This window comes from Arachis stenosperma, chromosome 3, assembly GCF_014773155.1.
Source record: "Arachis stenosperma cultivar V10309 chromosome 3, arast.V10309.gnm1.PFL2, whole genome shotgun sequence".
Classification (NCBI taxonomy): domain Eukaryota; kingdom Viridiplantae; phylum Streptophyta; class Magnoliopsida; order Fabales; family Fabaceae; genus Arachis; species Arachis stenosperma.
The window spans coordinates 141,829,201-141,852,952 of NC_080379.1; the positions used below are offsets into that span (position 1 = coordinate 141,829,201).

General features: G+C 38.9%; 1 protein-coding gene across 1 annotated transcript; it reads right to left on the minus strand.

Moving 5' to 3' along the window:
• Positions 1–20,031: 20,031 nt before the first annotated feature.
• LOC130966786 (uncharacterized) lies at positions 20,032–21,741 on the minus strand. Its single transcript, XM_057891609.1, has 3 exons — positions 21,309–21,741; positions 20,561–20,970; positions 20,032–20,493 (listed from the first exon to the last, which is right to left on the minus strand). The coding sequence occupies exons 1-3, from the start codon at positions 21,739–21,741 to the stop codon at positions 20,032–20,034; spliced, it is 1,305 nt and encodes a 434-aa protein (XP_057747592.1).
• Between the last annotated feature and the right edge of the window lie 2,011 nt (positions 21,742–23,752).

A 23,752-nucleotide genomic window follows, 5' to 3' on the forward strand; every position in this document is an offset into this window, starting at 1 on the left:
ATTCAAATTCCATACTTCTTTGATCTATTTTCTAATTCAACAAATGTGATTAAAAATAAATCAATAAGCTTATAATTAATATTACATAATATTAGAATTAATTTAATATATATATATATATATACCTTTTTTAGTCCCCCTAGGGTGCACATGGGTTGAGTAAAGCCGAATTCGCCTTGACCCGACCATAAATAATGACTGGATCTATTTTTGAAACCCTTACCCAGTTCTAGACTCAATAAAATCACACCAAAATAGTTCCAAATTATTCGGATCCGGATCGGATTTTCGGGTCGGGTTAGGTCATGTGCACCCCTAAAAGAGGGCACCACGCACCCAGTATCTTCCTTCAGCACCCAGCGCCACTTCTTCATGCCCAGCGGCCAAGTTTTTCTTCACATCCAAGGTCCAGCACCAAGTTCCCAACTTCAAAGAAAGACAAAGCAATGATCATAACTGGTGCTTCAAGAGCAAATCAAAAAGCCCTGGCACCTAACGCATGGGTAGTGCATGAAATTGCAATCACACTTTTGCAATCCCGCACAACTAACCAGCAAGTGCACTGGGTCGTCCAAGTAATACCTTGCGTGAGCAAGGGTCGATCCCACGGAGATTGTCGGCTTGAAGCAAGCTATGGTTATCTTGTAAATCTTAGTCAGGATATCAGAATTTATCAGGATTGATTGTGAAAAGCAAAAGAACATGAAATTAGTACTTGTTCAGCAGTAATGGAGAATAGGTTGAGGTTTTGGAGATGCTCCATCTTCTGAATCTCTGCTTTCCTACTGTCTTCTTCATCAAACACACAAGACTCCTTCCATGGCAAGCTGTATGTAGGGTTTCACCGTTGTCAGTGGCTACCTCCCATCCTCTCAGTGAAAATGTTCCTATGCTCTGTCACAGCATGGCTAATCATCTGTCGGTTCTCGGTCAGGCCGGAATAGAATCCATTGATTCTTTTGCGTCTGTCACTAACGCCCTGCCTGCTAGGAGTTTGAAGCACGTCACAGTCATTCAATCATTGAATCCTACTCAGAATACCACAGACAAGGTTTAGACCTTCCGGATTATCTTGAATGCCGCCATCAGTTCTAGCTTATACCACGAAGATTCTGGTTAAGGAATCCAAGAGATATCTACTCAATCTAAAGTAGAACAGAGGTGGTTGTTAGGCACATGTTCATGGTTGAGAATGATGATGAGTGTCACGGATCATCACATTCATCCGGGTTAAGAGCAAGTGATATCTTAGAATGGAAGCAAGCATGATTGAATAAGAAACAGTAGTAATTGCATTAATCCATCAAGACACAGCAGAGCTCCTCACCCCCAACCATGGGGTTTAGAGACTCATGCCGTGGAAAGTATACAATGAAACGTGTAAAAATGTCATGAGGTACTGATACAATGTCAAAAGATCCTATTAATAGTAAACTAGTAACCTAGGGTATACAGAAATGAGTAAATGACGTAAAAATCCACTTCCGGGCCCACTTGGTGTGTGTTTGGGTTGAGCAATGAAACATTTTCGTGTAGAGACCTTTTCTGGAGTTAAACGCCAGCTTTCATGCCAGTTTGGGCGTTTAACTCCAAGTTTTATGCCAGTTCCAGCGTTAAACGCTGGAAATTCTGAGGCTGATTTGCCACGCCGGTTGGGGCCATCAAATCTCAGGCAAAGTATGGACTATCATATATTGCTGGAAAGCCCAGGATGTCTACTTTCCAACGCCGTTGAGAGCGCGCCAATTAGGCTTCTGTAGCTCTAGAAAATCCACTTCGAATGCAGGGAGGTCAGAATCCAACAGCATCTGCAGTCCTTTTCAGTCTCTGAATCAGATTTTTGCTCAGGTCCCTCAATTTCAGCCAGAAAATACCTGAAATCACAGAAAAACACACAAACTCATAGTAAAGTCCAGAAAAGTGAATTTTAACTAAAAACTACTAAAAATATACTAAAAACTAACTAGATCATACTAAAAACATACTAAAAACAATGCCAAAAAGCGTACAAATTATCCGCTCATCACAACACCAAACTTAAATTGTTGCTTGTCCCCAAGCAACTGAAAATCAAAATAGGATAAAAAGAAGAGAATATACTCTAGACTCCAAAATATCAAAGAAACATAGTTCCAATTAGATGAGCGGGACTAGTAGCTTTTTGCCTCCGAACAGTTTTGGCATCTCACTCTATCCTTTGAAGTTCAGAATGATTGGCATCTATAAGAACTCAGAACTCAGATAGTGTTATTGATTCTCCTAGTTAAGTATGATGATTCTTGAACATAGCTAGTGTATGAGTCTTGGCCGTGGCCCAAAGCACTCTGTCTTCCAGTATTACCACCGGATACATACATGCCACAGACACATGATTGGGTGAACCTTTTCAGATTGTGACTCAGCTTTGCTAGAGTCCCCAATTAGAGGTGTCCAGGGTTCTTAAGCACACTCTTTTGCCTTGGATCACAACTTTATTTCTACCCTTGCCTTTTGGTTTAAAGGGCTATTGGCTTTTTCTGCTTGCTTTTTTTTTTCTATTTTTTTTTTCTTTTTTTCTTTTTTTTTTGAATCACTGCTTTTTCTTGCTTCAAGAATCAATTGATGATTTTTCAGATCCTCAATAACAGTTCTCCTTTTCCATCATTCTTTCAAGAGCCAATAATTTTAACATTCTTAAAACAACAAATTCAAAAGACATATGCACTGTTCAAGCATTCATTCAGAAAACAAAAAGTATTGTCACCACATCAAACTAATTCAACTAGTTTCAGAGATAAATTCAAAATCATCTGTACTTCTTGTTCTTTTGTGATTAAAACATTTTTCATTTAAGAGAGGTGATGGATTCATAGGACATTCATAGCTTTAAGACACAGACACTAAGACACTAAGGATCACAAGACACAGACATGGATAAACATAAGCATGAAATTCGAAAAACAAGAAAATAAAGAACAAGGAAATTAAAGAACGGGTCCACCTTAGTGATGGCGGCTTGTTCTTCCTCTTGAAGATCTTATGGAGTGCTTGAGCTCCTCAATGTCTCTTCCTTGCCTTTGTTGCTCCTCTCTCATGATTCTATGATCTTCTTTAATTTCATGGAGGAGGATGAAATGTTCTTGGTGCTCCACCCTTAGTTGTCCCATGTTGGAACTCAATTCTCCTAGGGAGGTGTTGATTTGCTCCCAATAGTGTTGTGGAGGAAAGTGCATCCATTGAGATGAATCTCTCCATCTCCCATGGCTCGGAGGTGGAAGCTTTTGCCTTCCCTTTCCTCTTTCTAGAGGTTTCTCCGGCCTTAGGTTCCATAAATGGTTATGGAGAAACAAAAAGCAACGCTTTTACCACACCAAACTTAGAAGGTTTGCTCGTCCTCGAGCAAAAGAAGAAAGAACAGAGAGAGTGGTGGTGTAGGTGGGGATCCTGTGGGGTCCACAGATCCTGAGGTGTCAAGGATAATTCATCCCTGCACCAAGTGGCGAGCAAAAATGCTCCTACTGCCAATCCTGGCGTTAAACGCCGGGCTGGTGCCCATTTCTGGCGTTTAACGCCAGCTTGGTGCCCATTACTGGCGTTTAACGCCAGTCTGGTGCCCCTTTCTGGCGTTAAACGCCCAGAATGGTGCCAGACTGGGCGTTAAACGCCCATTTGCTACCCTTACTGGCGTTTAAACGCCAGCAAGGTTTTCCTCCAGGGTGAGCTGATTTTCTTTCTGTTTTTCATTCTGTTTCTGCTTTTTCAATTGAATTTGTGACTTCCCATGATCATCAACCTATAGAAAACATAAAATAACAAAGGAAAATAATAAATATAACATTGGGTTGCCTCCCAACAAGCGCTTCTTTAATGTCAGTAGCTTGACAGTGGGCTCTCATGGAGCCTCACAGATGTTCAGAGCAATGTTGGAACCTATCTAACACCAAACTTAGAGTTTGGTTGAGACCTCCCAACACCAAACTTAGAGTTTGACTATGGGGGCTCTATTTGACTCTGTTTTGAGAGAAGCTCTTCATGCTTCCTCTCCATGGTTACAGAAGGAGAACCTTGAGTCTTATAGTTTGCACTGTCTGCAAGCCACGGAGCTTCCTGAATAGCAAACAATTGCTCATCCGGAAAGGTTTCAGAGATCTCAGTAGGAGGGAGGAGATGCTCCTGCTACTGGTTCTATTCGGGACAGGTGATCAGCCACTTGATTTTCTGTCCCTTTTCTGTCTCTTATTTCTATATCAAACTCTTGCAGAAGCAACACCCATCTTATGAGCCTGGATTTTGAATCCTGCTTTGTGAGTAGATATTTAAGAGCAGCATGGTCAGTGTACACAATCACTTTTGATCCTACTAAATAAGATCTGAACTTGTCAATGGCATAAACCACTGCAAGTAACTCCTTTTCTGTGGTTGTGTAGTTCTTCTATGCATCATTTAGAATACGGCTGCCATAATAAATGACGTGCAGAAGCTTACCATGCCTTTGTCCCAGTACTGCACCAATGGCATGGTCACTGGCATCACACATTAGTTCAAATGGTAATGTCCAGTCTGGTGCAGAGATAACTGGTGCTGTGACCAGCTTAGCTTTCAGAGTCTCAAATGCCTGCAGACACTCATTATCAAAGATAAATGGAGTGTCAACAGCTAGCAGATTACTCAGAGGTTTGGCAATTTTTGAAAAATCCTTTATAAACCTTCTGTAGAATCCTGCATGCCCAAGAAAGCTTCTGATTGCCTTAACATTGGCAGGTGGTGGTAATTTTTCAATTACCTCTACCTTTGCCTTATCCACCTCTATTCCCCTGCTTGAAATTTTGTGCCCAAGGACAATTCCTTCAGTCACCATAAAGTGACATTTCTCCCAATTTAAAACCAGGTTAGTCTCTTGGCACCTTTTCAGGACAAGTGATAGGTGGTTAAGACAGGAGCTAAATGAGTCTCCATATACTGAGAAGTCATCCATGAAGACTTCCAGAAATTTTTCTACCATATCTGAGAAGATAGAGAGCATGCACCTCTGAAAGGTTGCAGGTGCATTGCACAGACCAAAAGGCATCCTTCTGTAGGCAAACACGCCAGAAGGGCAAGTAAATGCTGTTTTCTCTTGGTCCTGAGGATCTACTGCAATTTGGTTGTAGCCTGAGTAGCCGTCCAAAAAGCAGTAGTATTCATGACCTGCTAGTCTCTCTAGCATCTGGTCTATGAATGGTAAAGGAAAATGATCCTTTCTGGTGACTGTATTGAGCCTTCTGTAGTCAATACATATGCGCCACCCTGTAACTGTTCTTGTAGGAACTAGTTCATTCTTTTCATTATGAACCACTGTCATGCCTCCCTTCTTAGGGACAACGTGGACAGGGCTCACCCAGGGGCTATCAGAAATAGGATAAATAATCCCAGCCTCTAGTAACTTAGTGACCTCTTTCTGCACCACCTCCTTCATGGCTGGATTTAGCCGCCTTTGTGGTTGAACCACTGGCTTAGCATCATCCTCCAATAGGATCTTGTGCATGCATCTTGCTGGGCTAATGCCCTTAAGATCACTTATGGACCACCCAAGAGCTGTCTTGTGCGTCCTTAGCACTTGAATTAGTGCTTCCTCTTCCTGTGGATTTAGAGCAGAGCTTATGATCACTGGAAAAGTGTCACCTTCTCCCAGAAATGCATATTTCAGGGATGGTGGTAGTGGTTTGAGCTCTGGTTTAGGAGGCTTATCTTCTTCCTGAGGAATTTTCAGAATTTCTTTTATTTCCTTGAGTTCCTCCAGATCAGGCTGAACATCTTTAAAGATGTCATCTAGCTCTGATTCAAGACTTTCAGTCATATTGACCTCCTCCACCAAAGAGTCAATAATATCAGTGCTCATGCAGTCATTTGATGTGTCTGGATGCTGCATAGCTTTGACAACATTCAACTTGAACTCATCCTTATTGACTCTCAGGGTTATTTCCCCTTTTTGTACATCAATGAGAGTTCGTCCAGTTGCTAGGAAAGGTCTTCCTAGAATGAGAGTTGCACTCTTGTGCTCCTCCATTTCCAGCACTACAAAGTCAGTTGGGAAGGCAAATGGCCCAACCTTGACAATCATGTCCTCAATTATGCCTGATGGATATTTAATGGAGCCATCAGCAAGTTGGAGGCATATCCTGGTTGGTTTGACTTCTCCAGTCAACCCAAGCTTTCTGATAGTGGATGCAGGTATTAAATTGATGCTTGCTCCAAGATCACATAGGGCTGTCTTGGTGCAAGCACCTTCTAATGTGCATGGTATCATAAAGCTTCCTGGATCTTGAAGCTTTTCTGGTAAGCTTTTCAGAATGACTGCACTGCATTCTTCAGTGAGAAATACTTTTTCAGTTTCTCTCCAATCCTTCTTATGACTTAAGATCTCTTTCATGAACTTAGCATAAGAAGGTATTTGCTCAAGTGCCTCTGCAAATGGAATCTTTATTTCAAGAGTCCTTAGATAATCTGCAAAGCGGGCAAATTGCTTATCCTGCTCCGCTTTGCGGAGTTTCTGAGGATAAGGCATCTTGGCTTGATATTCTTCAACCTTAGACGCTGCAGGTTTATTCCTTACAGAAGTGGTTGAAGAAGCCTTTTTAGAGGGATTACTGTCAGCACTCTCAGGTGTCTGACCCTCCCTTGGCATCTGAACGCCAGGATTGGGTGGAAAATGGGCGTTTAACGCCAACTTTTCCCCCTTTTCTGGCGTTTGAACGCCAGAACTGGGCAAGGAATGGGCGTTTAACGCCAGCTTTCCTTCCCTTTCTGGCGTTTGAACGCCAATAACATTCCTCTCTAGGCTCTTACTGTCATCAGAGGGATTTTGAACAGGGGTTTGGTTATCCTCTGTCAATTGTTCCTTATTTGACTTTTTGCTCTTTTGAGTGGTGTTGTTCAGTGTCTTTCCACTCCTCAGTTGAACTGCTTGACACTCTCCTGTTATTTGTTTAGATATATGCTGATTTGCTTGATTCAACTGCAGTTCTATGTTCTTGTTAGCAGCTTTAGTTTCATGGAGCATCTCTTTAAATTCTGCTAACTGTTCTGTCATCAGGAGTAATTGTTGATTAAGCTCAATCATCTGTTCTTGAGGATTAGGATCAGTGACTACTGCCATGACTTCCTCTTTTGGAGAGAACTCATTGCTAGAGTATAAGTATTGGTTTCTAGCAACAGTGTCTATAAGCTCTTGAGCCTCTTCAATTGTCTTCCTCATGTGTATAGATCCACCAGCTGAGTGGTCTAAAGACATCTGAGCTTTTTCTGTAAGCCCATAGTAGAAGATGTCTAACTGTACCCACTCTGAAAACATTTCAGAGGGGCATTTTCTTAGCATACCTCTATACCTCTCCCAGGCATCATAAAGAGATTCATTATCCTCTTGTTTAAAGCCTTGGATGTCCAGCCTTAGCTGTGTCATCCTCTTTGGAGGGTAAAAATGATTCAGGAATTTGTCTGATAACTGTTTCCATGTCTTTATGCTTGCTGTAGGTTGGTTATTCAACCACCTTTTAGCTTGATCTTTTACAGCAAATGGAAACAGTAATAGTCTGTAGACATTCTGATCCACCTCTTTATCATGTACTGTGTCAGCAATTTGTAAGAACTGTGCCAGAAACTCAGTAGGTTCTTCCTGTGGAAGACCGGAATACTGGCAATTTTGCTGCACTATGATAATGAGTTGAGGATTTAGCTCAAAGCTGCTAGCTTTGATGAGAGGTGCACAGATGCTACTCCCATATGCAGCTGTAATGGGGTTAGCATATGACCCCAGAGTCCTTCTGGACTGATCAATCCCACTTAGGTCCATAGTGGATAAAGGGAACTGATATGGATTGCAGATAGATAAATTTTGTTTTTTTTTAATTGACCGAAAAATGAAATAAAAACAAAAGGAAAATAAAATAAAATAAAATAAATTTGAAAATTAGAAGAGAATAAAATCAAAGCAAATTGAAAACTGAATCAATTAGTTAATTGAAAAGATCTTGAGATTAGCAATTAGAGAGATATGATTGAAAAAAATTTTTATGAAAAAGATTTGATTTTTGAAAAGAGGAAAGAGAAAAACAACAAAAAGACACCAAACTTAAAATTTTTAGAAAATCAAACACAATTTTTTCGAAAATTTTATAGGAAAAACACAAAGAGGACACCAAACTTAGAATTTTTACGGATCAAAAAGGGACTAAAGACATGCAAATTTCGAAAATTAAAAGAAAAACAAAAGCATGCAATTGACACCAAACTTAAAATATGAAACTAGACTCAACTAAAAGACTCTAAACCAACAAAAATAAAACAGTCCTAATCTAAGCAACAAGATAAACCGTCAGTTGTCCAAACTCGAACAATCCCCGGCAACGGCGCCAAAAACTTGGTGCACGAAATTGCAATCACACTTTTGCAATCCCGCACAACTAACCAGCAAGTGCACTGGGTCGTCCAAGTAATACCTTGCGTGAGCAAGGGTCGATCCCACGGAGATTGTCGGCTTGAAGCAAGCTATGGTTATCTTGTAAATCTTAGTCAGGATATCAGAATTTATCAGGATTGATTGTGAAAAGCAAAAGAACATGAAATTAGTACTTGTTCAGCAGTAATGGAGAATAGGTTGAGGTTTTGGAGATGCTCCATCTTCTGAATCTCTGCTTTCCTACTGTCTTCTTCATCAAACACGCAAGACTCCTTCCATGGCAAACTGTATGTAGGGTTTCACCGTTGTCAGTGGCTACCTCCCATCCTCTCAGTGAAAATATTCCTATGCTCTGTCACAGCATGGCTAATCATCTGTCGGTTCTCGGTCAGGCCGGAATAGAATCCATTGATTCTTTTGCGTCTGTCACTAACGCCTCGCCTGCTAGGAGTTTGAAGCACGTCACAGTCATTCAATCATTGAATCCTACTCAGAATACCACAGACAAGGTTTAGACCTTCCGGATTCTCTTGAATGCCGCCATCAGTTCTAGCTTATACCACGAAGATTCTGGTTAAGAAATCCAAGAGATATCTACTCAATCTAAAGTAGAACAGAGGTGGTTGTCAGGCACATGTTCATGGTTGAGAATGATGATGAGTGTCACGGATCATCACATTCATCCGGGTTAAGAGCAAGTGATATCTTAGAATGGAAGCAAGCATGATTGAATAAGAAACAGTAGTAATTGCATTAATCCATCAAGACACAGCAGAGCTCCTCACCCCCAACCATGGGGTTTAGAGACTCATGCCGTGGAAAGTATACAATGAAATGTGTAAAAATGTCATGAGGTACTGATACAATGTCAAAAGATCCTATTAATAGTAAACTAGTAACCTAGGGTATACAGAAATGAGTAAATGACGTAAAAATCCACTTCCGGGCCCACTTGGTGTGTGTTTGGGTTGAGCAATGAAACATTTTCGTGTAGAGACCTTTTCTGGAGTTAAACGCCAGCTTTCATGCCAGTTTGGGCGTTTAACTCCAAGTTTTATGCCAGTTCCAGCGTTAAACGCTGGAAATTCTGAGGCTGATTTGCCACGCCGGTTTGGGCCATCAAATCTCAGGCAAAGTATGGACTATCATATATTGCTGGAAAGCCCAGGATGTCTACTTTCCAACGCCGTTGAGAGCGCGCCAATTAGGCTTTTGTAGCTCCAGAAAATCCACTTCGAATGCAGGGAGGTCAGAATCCAACAGCATCTGCAGTCCTTTTCAGTCTCTGAATCAGATTTTTGCTCAGGTCCCTCAATTTCAGCCAAAAAATACCTGAAATCACAGAAAAACACACAAACTCATAGTAAAGTCCAGAAAAGTGAATTTTAACTAAAAACTACTAAAAATATACTAAAAACTAACTAGATCATACTAAAAACATACTAAAAACAATGCCAAAAAGCGTACAAATTATCCGCTCATCAATGGGCCGGTGCCACCCAGTGCCCATACACTCATTCAAGGACCAGTCTTCCTTCAGCAAAAATAACATGAACATTTAAAACGACCCACATACTCCAAGAATTTAAGATTTGATTTCAGTTAGATTAAATTTAAGATTGTGTTTAGTTTATCTTATTCTTCTTGAAAAGATAAGATTAGGTTTAGTTTAAAATAAAAAAATTAGGTTAAGATATAGATTATAAATCAGTTGGAGACACTACAAGAAAAATGCTAAGTACCATCAGATTTAGCATCGTAGAGTAGCGGCGGAGTTACCGTCAGATTTACTGGCGGAAATGGTGTTGAATTCAAAAGGTTAAGTAATTATCAGTTGATTTATGTTTCCACGGTAAATTCATCGATAACATTTGGAGGGAAACAAAAATAAATTGGCACGTACTTTAGACTGTATTTGTTTACAGAGACAGGACACTGAGACAAAGATACAGAGATACAAAATCGTATTTGACAAAGGAGACATGGACAGAGACAATGTGTCCAGAGACATTGAATTAATGTTTTATGACCATTGTGACAGGAAGGACACGGAAACATTAACAATGGACACAACTTATTTTTTATTTTTTCTTTTATTATTCTTGTTGATTTTTCATAATTATATTTTTTATTATTATATTTGTCATCTCAAATTTTTTAAAGGAAAAAAATGAGAATAAATTGGATTTTTATAATTTGTTCTATTTTATAACCAAACAGAATACAAGAACACAAGATTTTGTGTCTCTGTCCTTTATGTCTTGTTCTCAGTGTCTTGTTCTCAGAAAGAAACGCAGCCTTAAGGTCAAATTTACCGTCGAAAAAATCCGATGGTAAGCCCACTTAGTGAAACACTGCGTTTTGATGACCCACAATGGTTTATCGTCGGGTTTTTTCTTACGGTAACTGGATCATAAATTCATAGCATGAACCCTCTTCCCCTCGTTTGAATTTCACTCTCTCTCTAATCCTCTTGCCTCCTTCTCTTTCTCTACTCCTCTACCCATCTGCTCTTTCTCTCTCTAACCCTCTCGCCTTCCCTGTCGGCACTGGCCACCCTAAGCCGTTGTCTCTCCCTTCTCTTTCTTTCCTTCTCTCTCCAAGCCACTATAGCTCGACCCTGTTACATAGCCCCTGTTCGTAGCTCATTCCAGCTAGCTTCCAACTATAGCGACCGTTTGTATTTTGCTTCTTGCACTGGCAACATCATAGTGTCCCTGCAACTGCTTTCATCTTTTTTGTTCTATTCTGTTTTGGTCACTTAAGTTATATTCTGTTTTTAATTTATGTTTTAGTTAGTTTTAGTTTCATTAATCTGATTTCTAGTTAGTTAGTTAGAATTAATTTTCTATTAGTGGATTTAAATGGTTAAGATAAGTTAGTTTAGCATATTAGATTCTGAATTGCTGAAAAATATTTGGATTCTGAATTGCTATTTGATCTTGATTTTTCATGTTTAGTATTTGTTCACACCAAGTGTTCGTCAACATGTCTCAGAGTTTTTAATACAATTTTTGGTCTAATTCTTGAAAATAATGCTGTTTGCATGTTATGATTGTTATTATGCATTGATAATGGAATTTGATTTATTTTTAATTTACCAAAACTTTTGAAGTTTTGAATGATTGACGCATTTATTTAATAGTACAAGGTTAATTAAGCGGGTCCTTTTTAACCCAATTAGGTCAACTTTGTATGTTTAATTGGTTTTGGATTATATCAGGAATGAATTTCAAATGTTGAAATTAATTTGTTCTAATTTCTGTTCCTTATTTAGTTATGATTTATTCCGATTCTAATTAAAACATGTTTTGATTATCGTTGATTTGTTTTGAACTAGTTATTATAATTTATAAGGTTGATTTGTTGATCTGAGTTTCTAATTATTGTTTATTGTGTTAATTATTGTTGATTTGTATTGATTATTATTCATTTAATTCTCTTTGTTGGATTTCTGAACTAAGTTTAACGTAGTTAATTGGTATGGTATTTGCAGACATGATGATAGGTGAAGGTTCAGCGAGTCAGGCTACTGGTTGTAGACGTGGTCGTAGTCGTGGTAGAGGGAGAGTTTTTTCTGGTACCCCTGAAAATTTTGGATCCTCTCTCTCTACTCTGACTATCCCGGTGACGTCACAAGTTGCGGATTTAGCGGACCAGCTGTTTATCATGGTCCCTAACTCTAACTGCGTCCCGCTGTCTACAGTGACGACGTCGCCTCTAAATGCTCAGTAGACCGCTGCCACGGCAAAGTTGCCTCCAACGACAGAAGCCACGACCCCGGAATCCTTTCACGAAAGTGAGGCAGCTGATGTCCCTCCACCACCTCTCATCATACAGTTGATGATTTGGCCTGATGGCGACACGGGATAAGTATCACTTTAAGTCTTTAATATTTTCTGATTATTGAATTGTTGAAAGTATCCGATTATTGATTATAGTTTAGTAGATTTAGGGTTGTAGGTTTGAATGGCTAAAAGTGTGTCATGTTTTCTAATTATTGAATTGCTGAAAGTATCTGATTATTGATTCTAGTTTAATAGATTTAGGGTTGTAAGTTTGAATTGCTGAAGTGTTTCATGTTTTTTTTTTATTATTGAATTGCTAAAAGTGTTTGATTATTAATTCTAGTTTAGTAGATTTAGTGGATTTATGGATGTTAATTCTTGATTATTTCCTGTTGTACCAGATGGAGGCTCAAATGGAGGAGTACCAAGCTCAAATGCGCGTTGTTGACATTAACGTTGCTGGTGATAGCGATCTTATAGGTGGAAAACAGACATCACTGCCTTTTGTGACGCTTCATTAAGGCCACAAGAATGATGACGACGCGGACTACCTGGATCTTTAGTGATTAGTGTTTCGATTTATTATTTCATTGTATTTATTTGATTTACTTGACTGTTAATTTATTTAAATATTTTATTATTTATTTTAAATAATAAGTTTCTATTATTTATAAATTGACCATTAATTATGTGAAAAATAAATTTAAATAAAAAAATTAATATTAACCATTTATTTCACATTTTTTAAAAAAAATTTGGCATTACTGTCGGATTTACTGAAGGAATAATCTGATGATAATAGTGCAAAAAACAATATATGGTGGCAAAAAAATCACTGGTGACTAAATAATTTTTTCGAGCAAGTAATCTGTCGTAATATCCGACGATAATTATCATTGGACAAAAAAATCCGACAGTAAATATTTATCGGCGAGATTTATACTGTCTGATTTTTTTCGACGGTAAATTCGTCAGTAACTTAATTATCGTCAAATTTTGTTCATTTTTTCAGACAAAAAATCTAATAGTATTCAGCGTTTTTTTTTTTTTTGTAGTGAGAAGAGCAGTCTCAGCATTTAGCATTAATTAGCATATTTTATCTTTTGTCTTCGTTTGTTTTCATGAGTCACTAATTCTTTTGTGTTAGAGTTAGGAATTTTGTTTAGTTTTATAGATTGGTAAAGATTGTTCTTTTATCTTGATTAATGCGTTGATACTTTTTAAGAATTTGGACTTTGTTTTATTTTAAGTGATTAAAGGTATTAAAAAATATCTCTATTATGTTTTGTATTCCTTTATTATGTTAAAAAAGTTATTAGTATTGAGATTAATTTAAAACTCATTCTTGTAACTTTTCAATTGTTCAAAAATAGCTTTAAATGTTGTGATATTAAATCAGAACTACACTATAACTCTTTTAGTGCTGACTAATTGATCAAAAAATTGACTATCAGCTGTTAGGATAAACAAAAATTAAATCATCAAAAAATTAGAATTTGATTATATATAATTTGTCGTGAATATATCTCTGCATAAGTCAAAATAATAAACATAAATGTTTCCTTCGTGAGAATTAAATATCTCTAATCCCCTAACATTTTCGTTCATTATATACTTATTTTATCATTCATAAACTTTACAAAATCAATTGTTATTATTTTGAGTTTCATTTCTACTCTTATAATACTTTGTGAATTTAATTAGAATTTCAATTAAGTACTGTTTGTTCAATTTTTTAATTATTGTAAAAATAATATTTCCTCATCGTAATATTATTTGAATTAATTTGGTGCACTTATCAAATTCATTCACTACAATAATATAAATTATTTTTTTTGGGTTATATGTGTAAAAAAAGAATTAAAATTCGTCAAAAAAATTTTTTTGACATTATTTTAACTATAAAAATATATTAATACAAATTTTGTCAAAAATAGTATTTTTAACATATAAGTAATTGTGAAAAAAATTTAAATCTTATTTTGATAAATATTGGATGTCAAAAATAATTTGTTAAAAAAATTTGAGAATATATTTTCTATGATACTTATTAACCGTCAAAAATACTATTTGATATGGTCACCATTAATACGAATAATAACTCGTCATTTGCCGTTATTATTCGGCCTTTATGAGTTATAACTCGTCTAAATCAATACTATCGTAACCGACATCCCAAACGGTAAAGATAAAGACGGTTACAAAACCAATCATCAGAAACGGTCAAATAAATCATCTAGAATATAACAGACGATTAAATATCTATAAAAGCAAGGTAAAATATCTTTTTTCGACATTCTGAACTCAACACTAGAATTAACTTAAGCTTCGGAGTGCCTTTGCAGGTACATTCCACCCTCTCTGTATTGCTCGCACTCTCATACCCACAAGGAACACCAGAAGCTCGGACCCTGAGGGACAGACGTCCGACCTTGAAGCATATAGCTCGGCTGACCTTCAGAAGTTAAGGCCGACCTATTTCTCAGGCAAGATCAACTGGCGCCCACCGTGGGGCCGAGGAAATCGTATTTTTTCTTTTGGTCCCATCACCTTCGCCTCCACCCATGGCTGACGCACCGCCTCCTTCATTGTCCGAACTTATGCGAATGGTAGCTGACCTACAGCAAGCCAATCAGCGAATGGCTGACGAAAACCAAATAATGGCCGCCCAAATTGCTGAAATAAATCATGCTCGGATTGAACACAACGATGCTCATCGCCAACAGGCGGAAGACGAGGAACATTAGTCCCAACCGACCCATGTTTCAGAAACCACTCAACGAAAAGAGCAGCAGCCCGAGGACGAGAAAGAAGAGTCCGAGGACCCTGTAGGCCCCTTCACAGAAGAAGTAATGAACTTCGAACTGCCAAAGAGGTTCACTCTGCCATTGACCCTCACGCCTTATGATGGACTCGGAGACCTGAGGAAGTTCCTGAAGAAGTTCCGATCAATAATGATCGTCAATGGTGCATCAGATACAGTTTTATGTCGTTGTTTTCCGAATTATTTAGACGGTCCTGCACTTGATTGGTTGTGTGCTTTGCCTGCAGGTTCCATTTCTCGCTTTCATTAGTTGGCGAAGTTATTTGAAGACCATTTCGCCGGATCTGCAATATACTTGCACGATTTTGATTACCTGAACACTATCAAGCAAGGACCAAACGAAAGCTTAAAATACTATATGACTTGGTTTACCAAGGTCGCAATCAGCATACCAGATCTCCACCCGGAAGTCCATCTGCACGCAATTAAAAGCGGCCTCCGACCCGGGAAGTTTCAGGAGACGATCGCAGTAGCAAAACCAAAAATTCTAGCAGAATTTCGGGAGAAAGCAAAAGGACAAATCGACATCGAGGAACTCAGACAAGCTCGGAAGTCTGACAAGTCACACTTCCGCGAAGAAGATAAGAACTCATCCATTAAGAAAAATTTTAAACTAACACCTCGTTTTGATTCTTACACGCAGTTCAACACTAAGAGGGAAGATATAATTAAGGAGATCTTGAACTCCAAACAAATCAAGCCACCAAGAAAGGCCGGCACATACCAGGATGCAAAGAACGTGGACAAGTCAAAGTACTGCGCTTTCCACCAGAAACATGGACATAATACCGATGATTGTGTGGTTGCCAAAGATCTTTTAGAACGACTAGCAAGACAAGGGCACCTAGACAAATACATTGGCGGTCACATGCAAAAGCGTGGCACTAGTTCCACAACAAACGATCTGCCTGACCAAAACCGAGGAAAAGAGAAGGCATCTTCAAACCAATATGAAAGACCACGAGGTATAATCAATTGTATTTCAGGAGGATACGCAAGTGGAGGATACTCAAACTCGGCAAGGAAAAGATCATTCAGAGCAATATGCTCGGTAGACGGACCGAAACAAGATACACCAATCACTAAACAACAACCAGAAGTCACTTTCACACATGCCGACTTTAACTCCAATATACAAAATTTGGATGACCCTGTGGTAATCACACTCCAGCTAGGAGACCTATTAGTGAAAAAAGTCCTCTTGGATCCCGGGAGCAGTGCCGATGTTCTATTTTACTCCACATTTCAAAAGATGAAGCTCAGCGACAACGTGCTACAGTCCACAGGAGGCGACTTGGTTGGCTTCTCAGGAGAACGAGTTCCAATACTCGGATCAGTGTGGTTACAGACCACACTGGGTGAGCAACCCTTTTCAAAAACTAATGATATTCAATATTTAGTAGTCGATTGTTTCAGCCCATATAACCTTATTCTTGGCCGACCTTTTTTGAATAAGTTCGGCGCCATTGTATCTACAGTTCATCTCTGTGTAAAGTTTCCATTGCAGGGAGATCAGGTCGCAACAATCCATGGAGATCATAAGGAGGCGCGACAATGTTACAACATCAGTATGAAATTCCAAAACCGTTCAACACAACAAGTCAACAATGTCAACCTCAACCAGAAAGGTGGCACACTGGCCGACCTGGACCCAAGAGCTGATGTCCTCGAGCGCCCAAAACCATCCGATGACTTACAAAAAGTATATTTTAATAATGACCCTAACAAATTTACATATGTAGGTACGTCAATCAACACGGCTGAGTTACAGGCCATAACATCCTTCCTACAAGAAAACGCCGAGCTTTTTGCCTGGAAACCTGCTGACATGCCCGGCATTGACCCACAAGTCATCAGTCATAAACTAGCAATAAACTCGTCAGCCCGACCTGTCCAACAAAGGAAACGAAAACTCGGCGAAGAAAAAAGGAAAGCATCACTGGAGGAAACACAAAAACTCATCAACGCCGAATTTATCAAAGAGATCAGATTCACTACCTGGCTAGCCAATGTGGTAATGGTAAGAAAACAAAACGTTTATGTCGACGACATGGTCGCCAAGACAAAAACCGGAGATAACCACATCACAGACCTAGCAGAAATATTCGGACAAATCCGCAAGTACAACATGCGCCTCAACCCCAAGAAATGTGCCTTCGCCGTTCAAGGGGGTAAGTTCTTAGGCTTCATGCTAACATGCAGGGAATAGAGGCAAACCCAGACAAATGCCGAGCAGTGCTAGACATGGCCAGCCCTAAGACAGTAAAAAGAGTACAGCGCCTCACAGGACGCCTTGCTGCACTTTCCCGATTTGTTCCCTGTTTAGCTTCAACTTCTGTCCCCTTTTTCCAAACAATAAAAAAGAAAAATAAATTCGAGTGGAACGACGATTGTGAGAGGGCCTTTTCGAAATTAAAAACAACACTCTCACAACCGCCGATTCTACAAAAACCCCTACAAGGGGAGGATTTATTTCTATATTTATCGGTTACTGATTGGGCAATAAGTTCAGCCCTTGTTACAGAGAGAGACAAAGTTCAACATCTAGTGTACTTTGTTAGCAAGACTCTACAGCATGCCGAACTAAATTATCCAAGGATTGAAAAGCTCGCGTTGGCACTTATATTCTCGGCGCGACGTCTCTGACCTTATTTTCAGAGCCACGTTATCCATGTCAGAACAGATCACCCACTAAGACAAGTGCTGTACAAACCAGAAGTGGCAGGACGACTAATTAAATGGGCAGTCGAACTGTCCGAGTTCGACATCAGATACCAACCTAGAGGGCAGATCAAATCACAATTCCTGGCAGATTTCATTGCCGAGCTTACCATACCATCTGAAGATGATCATGCAAAACAATGGATCTTATATGTCGACGGCTCCTCAAATCACGAAGGCTGTGGTGCAGGAATTCGTCTTGAGGCCGACGATGGATTCATATTGGAACACTCAATACACTTGGCTTTCAAAGCAAGCAACAACCAATCCGAGTATAAAGCGCTACTCGCCGGACTCAGACTTTGCTTAGACCTTCAAATATCAACGATCAAGGTATATTGTGACTCTTTGTTAGTCGTACAGCAGGTAAATGACCTCTTTCAGGTAAAAGATCCTCTACTCTCTAAATACCTACTATTAGTAAAGAAATTTTCAAAGAAATTTATCAAATTTGAAATAGAACATATACCTCGAGAACAAAATCAAAGAGCAGATCTCTTATCTAAACTCGGCAGTACTCAATCAACAATAACCACACTACAACAGTTCACAATAACATCACCCACTGTTACTCTGATAAACATGTTAAGTGTTTCACAGGAAACAGATTGGAGGAAGGACTTCATACATTATCTAGAAACAGGTGTTATACCAGAAGGGGTCGAAAACAGTAAAAAATTCCGACGGCAAGCATCCTCCTTCACAATCCTCAATGGAGAACTGTATCGAAGAGGTTATACTCGGCCACTGCTCAAATGTCTCAACAAGTCCGAAGCCGATATAGCTTTAGCCGAAGCACATGAAGGAATCTGCGGCACCCATACAGGAGCTCGGAGCTTAGCATCAAAGATCCTTCGAGCAGGTTTCTTCTGGCCGACTTTGAAGCAAGACAGCCAACAAAAAATCAGGTCATGCAACAATTGCCAAAGACATGCACCACTGATACACATACCTGCCGAACTGTTACATCACTCGGACATTAGTTGGCCATTTAACCAATGGAGTCTAGATATACTCGGGCCATTCCCTACGGCACTGGGACAGGTAAAATTTCTTATTGTTGGCATTGATTATTTCTCCAAATGGGTAGAAGCCCAACCTCTAGCGAAAATAACATCGCAACAAATGATCACATTTGTTTGGAAAAACATTATTTGCCGTTTCGGCATACCTAAACATATTACAACTGACAACGGTTGCCAGTTCGTCGATCAGAAATTTCAAAGTTTTTTACAGAATCTAAAAATCAAGCAACACTTCGCCTCTGTTGAACATCCTCAAACAAACGGACTAGCTGAGGCTGCAAACAAAGTAATGTTACATGCACTAAAGAAGAATTTAGACGACGCCAAAGGACTCTGGGCCGAACTCATACCTAAAGTCCTCTGGGGATACAACACCACCCCACAAACATCAACAAAAGAGACGCCGTTCCGATTGGTATATGGCTCAGAGGCCATGATACCATTGGAGATCTCCCAGAACTCTATCCGAACTTACATCACCAATCAAGACGAAGCTCGGAGATCCGAGCTCGATGTCATCGAAGAAGTTAGAGAAATCGCCACATTGAGGCAACGCGCAGCACAACAAGCATTAGCCCGACAGTACAACAAGTCGGTTAGAACAAGATCCTTCGAGAAAGGCGACTTAGTCCTCCGAAAAACTGAAACTGCTCAGAAACCACCCTCACACGGAAAGCTCGCAGCCAATTGGGATGGCCCATACCGAGTATCCAAAGCACTCGGCCAAGGAGCATACAAACTAGAATCACTAGATGGTAAACTCTTACCTAACACATGGAATGTATCTTCCTTAAAGAAATTTTATAGTTAAAAAGACAGGGACAGGCTTGTACTCTTTTTTCTACTACCAAGATTTTATCCCAAAGGGTTTTGCTTGGAGAGGTTTTAACGAGGCTAGCCTACCTGCACCTTTGTACGTAAAAGGTTCCAAACAATTCCAACCATACAAGAGACGAATAAATGTTCTATCCTTTCTACTATATCAAATTGATCTTATCAAACTATCAATCTAGCTCGGACAAATACCAATACTCGTCCAAGCTACAAACGCCAATTATCAAATAACTTTAAATCACAAACGCCAATAAACTCGGAAAAATATCCGAACAATGCAAACAGCTTTTTACAAACAGCACCAAATTTCCAAACAAGTCAATTTTAAAGGACTCAAAAAACAAGAGCCATATTGTTATCCGCTTACAAAAAATAGTCAGATTACAAAAACAAAAAACAAATTCACAAAGATCTTTTCATAACAAACTAAACATTATCGGCCTCATCTTCCGCATCCCCATCATCCTCAATCAACTGACCATCTCGAACTATCTTCCCAGGATCCATGCCAGCTAGATCGGCATCCGGAACCAAAAACTTCACCTGCAACCTTGCCCTTTCAAAACCTTCAACAAACGAGTCCAAAATCTCATCCGCCTTTTTCTTCTCCATATCCTTCAACTGAGTTGTCACCTCAATCAAACGACTTTGCATGTTCACCAGATCGCTTTCCTTCTTCTTCAAATCCTCGACATCCTTAGCATAACTTTCCTTAGTCTCCTTCAGCAACTTCTCGGTCTCAGTCAAACGAGCTTGAAGCTCAGCAGCAAGATTCTTACACTTAACCAACTCCTCCTTCAAAACAGACACCTCACCTTTCTCAACAGCCACTCCCTTATGTTTTAATTCCTGACTTCGACCCAGACTCGCAAGGCGCAGCCCAACAACCTAGAGGGCAAAATAAACTCATAAGAAAACCAAAGGAAAAATAAGGAAAGCATCAGTAGCTTATTACCTGCATATATTGCCCAACAGCCATATCACCGACCTCCTTGGCCAGAGTGACATCAGCCGAAGATTGGCAATACTCATCCACAACAGCCATGTAAGGATAATCCTTTCCCCACACCGAAAACGCCTCACTTTCCTCAGAAATCTCGTGCAGCCTTTTTTGATTCCCCATAAAAGCCTGTAACTCTTCAAGAGAAACCCCAAACTCTCTTTCATCAGAATCATCTGATAAATCCACAAGCTCGGACTTCTTCCTCTTTTTTGCGATAACTTTCCTCCGCCCTTGACGAGGCTGCGAAACCTCGCCAGTAACAACAACCTTCTCAGCATTAGATGACGACACCTCTTTCTCCAAATTTTTATTCTTAAACCGCGTCCTCAGCGATGCAGCAGAAACGCCAGGATACTTCCCACCTGAAGAAAAACATATAGTGTTAGACTTCTTCAGCGAAAAACACAGACATTAAAATAAACCCTAGAAACTCATCTAGATAATCTACAACAGCACCCTTATCCTCTTCCCACTTCAGCAACTCATACATCGACATCTTGATAGAGATGGTTTTACCCCGTCAGATATTATTTTCTAGTATCTGGAGCACGGAATATATAAAATAGATTTTAAAAAGTATTAGAACTATGATTCATACTTAATATTTCGACCTCGCAACCGGACTTTAATAAATTTTTATTAGAAGATACGTAAGTTAGAATAAATAAAAAAATTTTGATTCTTTCAAATAAAATCAGACACTCATTCCTCGGCGATATAACCTCTGGACCGAGTATATTTTGCGGTTCCGAACACCAAAAGAGGGGAAATTTCTCAGCAAGGTTTTCATCAATAAAAAACGGAAACTCCTCTTCTGAACTCCTAACTTTAAAATACATCTCCTTGAAGTCTTTAAAAGAAGACTTGTACAGTTTAAAAATCCCAAATCCCGGAGTGCTATTGAAGTTTATCCAACCTCCCTTCCAAACGCCTTTAGCTTGAAATAAAGAAAAGAACAAATCCACAGACGGCACCTCCTCCAGAAACTCCATCAAAACCTCAAAAGATCGAAGGAAAGCCCACCCATTTGGATGAAGCTGAGAGGGAGCACAGTTGAGCTGCTTAAGAACTTGACACTCAAACTCCGTAAACGGAAGCCTAACCCGCAACTCTTCAAGCACGCAGCTATGCATGTAAAAGAATCCAAACCCCCACTCTCGGTGAAAAACCCTATCATCCACACTACACGGGTAACAACTCCACCTTGACTCCGGAACCTACCCTCACTATTTTATTCACATCCACCTCCCTCACCGCCGCTTCATCAGAAAAAAGTGACACCCGTGATTTAACATCTTCCCCTACCCAATCATACGACCAATCCACCCTATCCTTTTTCTCTTTCTCAAACCCTATTAGATCGAAAGGAAGTAGCAGAAGAAAAGAAAGAAGGAAAAATACAGGAGAAAACACAGAAATGGATCAGAAACAGAAAAGGAGACTCATACCTCTCTTACTCATTCTTCAAAGAAGCAAGCATATAACCAACAGCCAACAAATCACCCAGAAAAATCTGAAGAGATTCGAAGAATTAAAGAGACAAAACGTTCCAAATAATCACCCACCCCACTCCCAAAGCCACATCAAACAGTAAACCAAACATGGGGAACCCGCAAAAATTAAATGCAACCATTATTCCTTCTCTTTCATCAGGAAATAACGGACACGACTCCCCACGTACCCACATTTCAAACACTGAACCATCTTTTAATGAAGTAAGTTGATCTGGGGGCTCATCCACTAACTCACACAAGCCGAGTTATAACTCATCAAAAAGTAAAGCTCAACCTGCTTCATTAAAATCCTCCTCAGGCTAAGCTTGGGGACTGTGATATGGTCACCATTAATACGAATAATAACTCGTCATTTGCCGTTATTATTCGGCCTTTATGAGTTATAACTCGTCTAAATCAATACTATCGTAACCGACATCCCAAACGGTAAAGATAAAGACGGTTACAAAACCAATCATCAGAAACGGTCAAATAAATCATCTAGAATATAACAAACGATTAAATATCTATAAAAGCAAGGTAAAATATCTTTTTTCGACATTCTGAACTCAACACTAGAATTAACTTAAGCTTCGGAGTGCCTTTGCAGGTACACTCCACCCTCTCTGTATTGCTCGCACTCTCATACCCGCAAGGAACACCAGAAGCTCGGACCCTGAGGGACAGACGTCCGACCTTGCAGCATATAGCTCGGCTGACCTTCAGAAGTTAAGGCCGACCTATTTCTCAGGCAAGATCACTATTTATTTTGACATTTATTGACCATAAAAAATTTTCAACAAAAATTTTCAACAAAGAATGAGATAAAATCTTGAATTTGAAGAATAAACTGAGATTTTGAAGATAAAGAATGAGTAGTATGATCCCAAATTGAGAATAGTATGATGCCAAAATTGACGGAGCGCAAAGAAGAAGAGAAATAGTGGAGTAAATTAAAAATAAATAAATGTCAAAATTGAGGAGTAATTTTCTACGGTCAAATTATTCATCAAAAAAATAAAAAATTTGACATTTGTGATATTTATCAAAAATATATATTAATTTTTACACTTAATTAAGACTGTTAAAAAGATAGTATTAAAATAATTCTTTTTTTATAGTGATTCTATCATAAAAATAAAAACAAACAAAAAAAATAATTACAAAAGTCTGCAACTTATATATATTATTAAAAAATTAATATACATGCAAATAAATATACTAATTAACATCATAAAAAATAATGTCTCATTATTTTATTATTAAATGTGAAAGAAATATCGGATATATATTTCCGTGTAACCATGTTGAACTGCTTTTAGTTTGGCATTTGACTTAATTTCCGGTACCTAATTTCGGAATTGACAACAAATGGGCAAATGAGCCACTAACATATTTAGGCTATCGGGTAAAGAGTACTCATGATTGCATATTTTATGATCATGAATACTTTAAAAATGTATATACATTTATCACTTTGTTTAATTTGTCCAAGTTAAGAAGAATAAGGGTTTTCTTTTTCTCTATTTTTAATAAGGTGTATAATTTATGATTAAATAATTATATTTTGTACTTAAGTATTAAATGTCTTTAACTATTTTAGAGTAAAGTATCGTTTTTGTCTCCAACATTTGGTATAAGTCCTATTTGT

Bases quoted from the DNA above. Each gene is read 5' to 3' on its own strand.
- LOC130966786 (XM_057891609.1), bottom strand. From the start codon at position 21,741: ATGCATAGCTGCGTGCTTGAAGAGTTGCGGGTTAGGCTTCCGTTTACG. The intron at 20,971-21,308 runs GTCTGATTTTAT...GTTTTTCTTCAG, and splicing joins TATATCGCCGAGGAATGAGT to GTGGGAAGTATCCTGGCGTT. The intron at 20,494-20,560 runs GTAATAAGCTAC...TTTGCCCTCTAG, and splicing joins CTGTTGGGCAATATATGCAG to GTTGTTGGGCTGCGCCTTGC.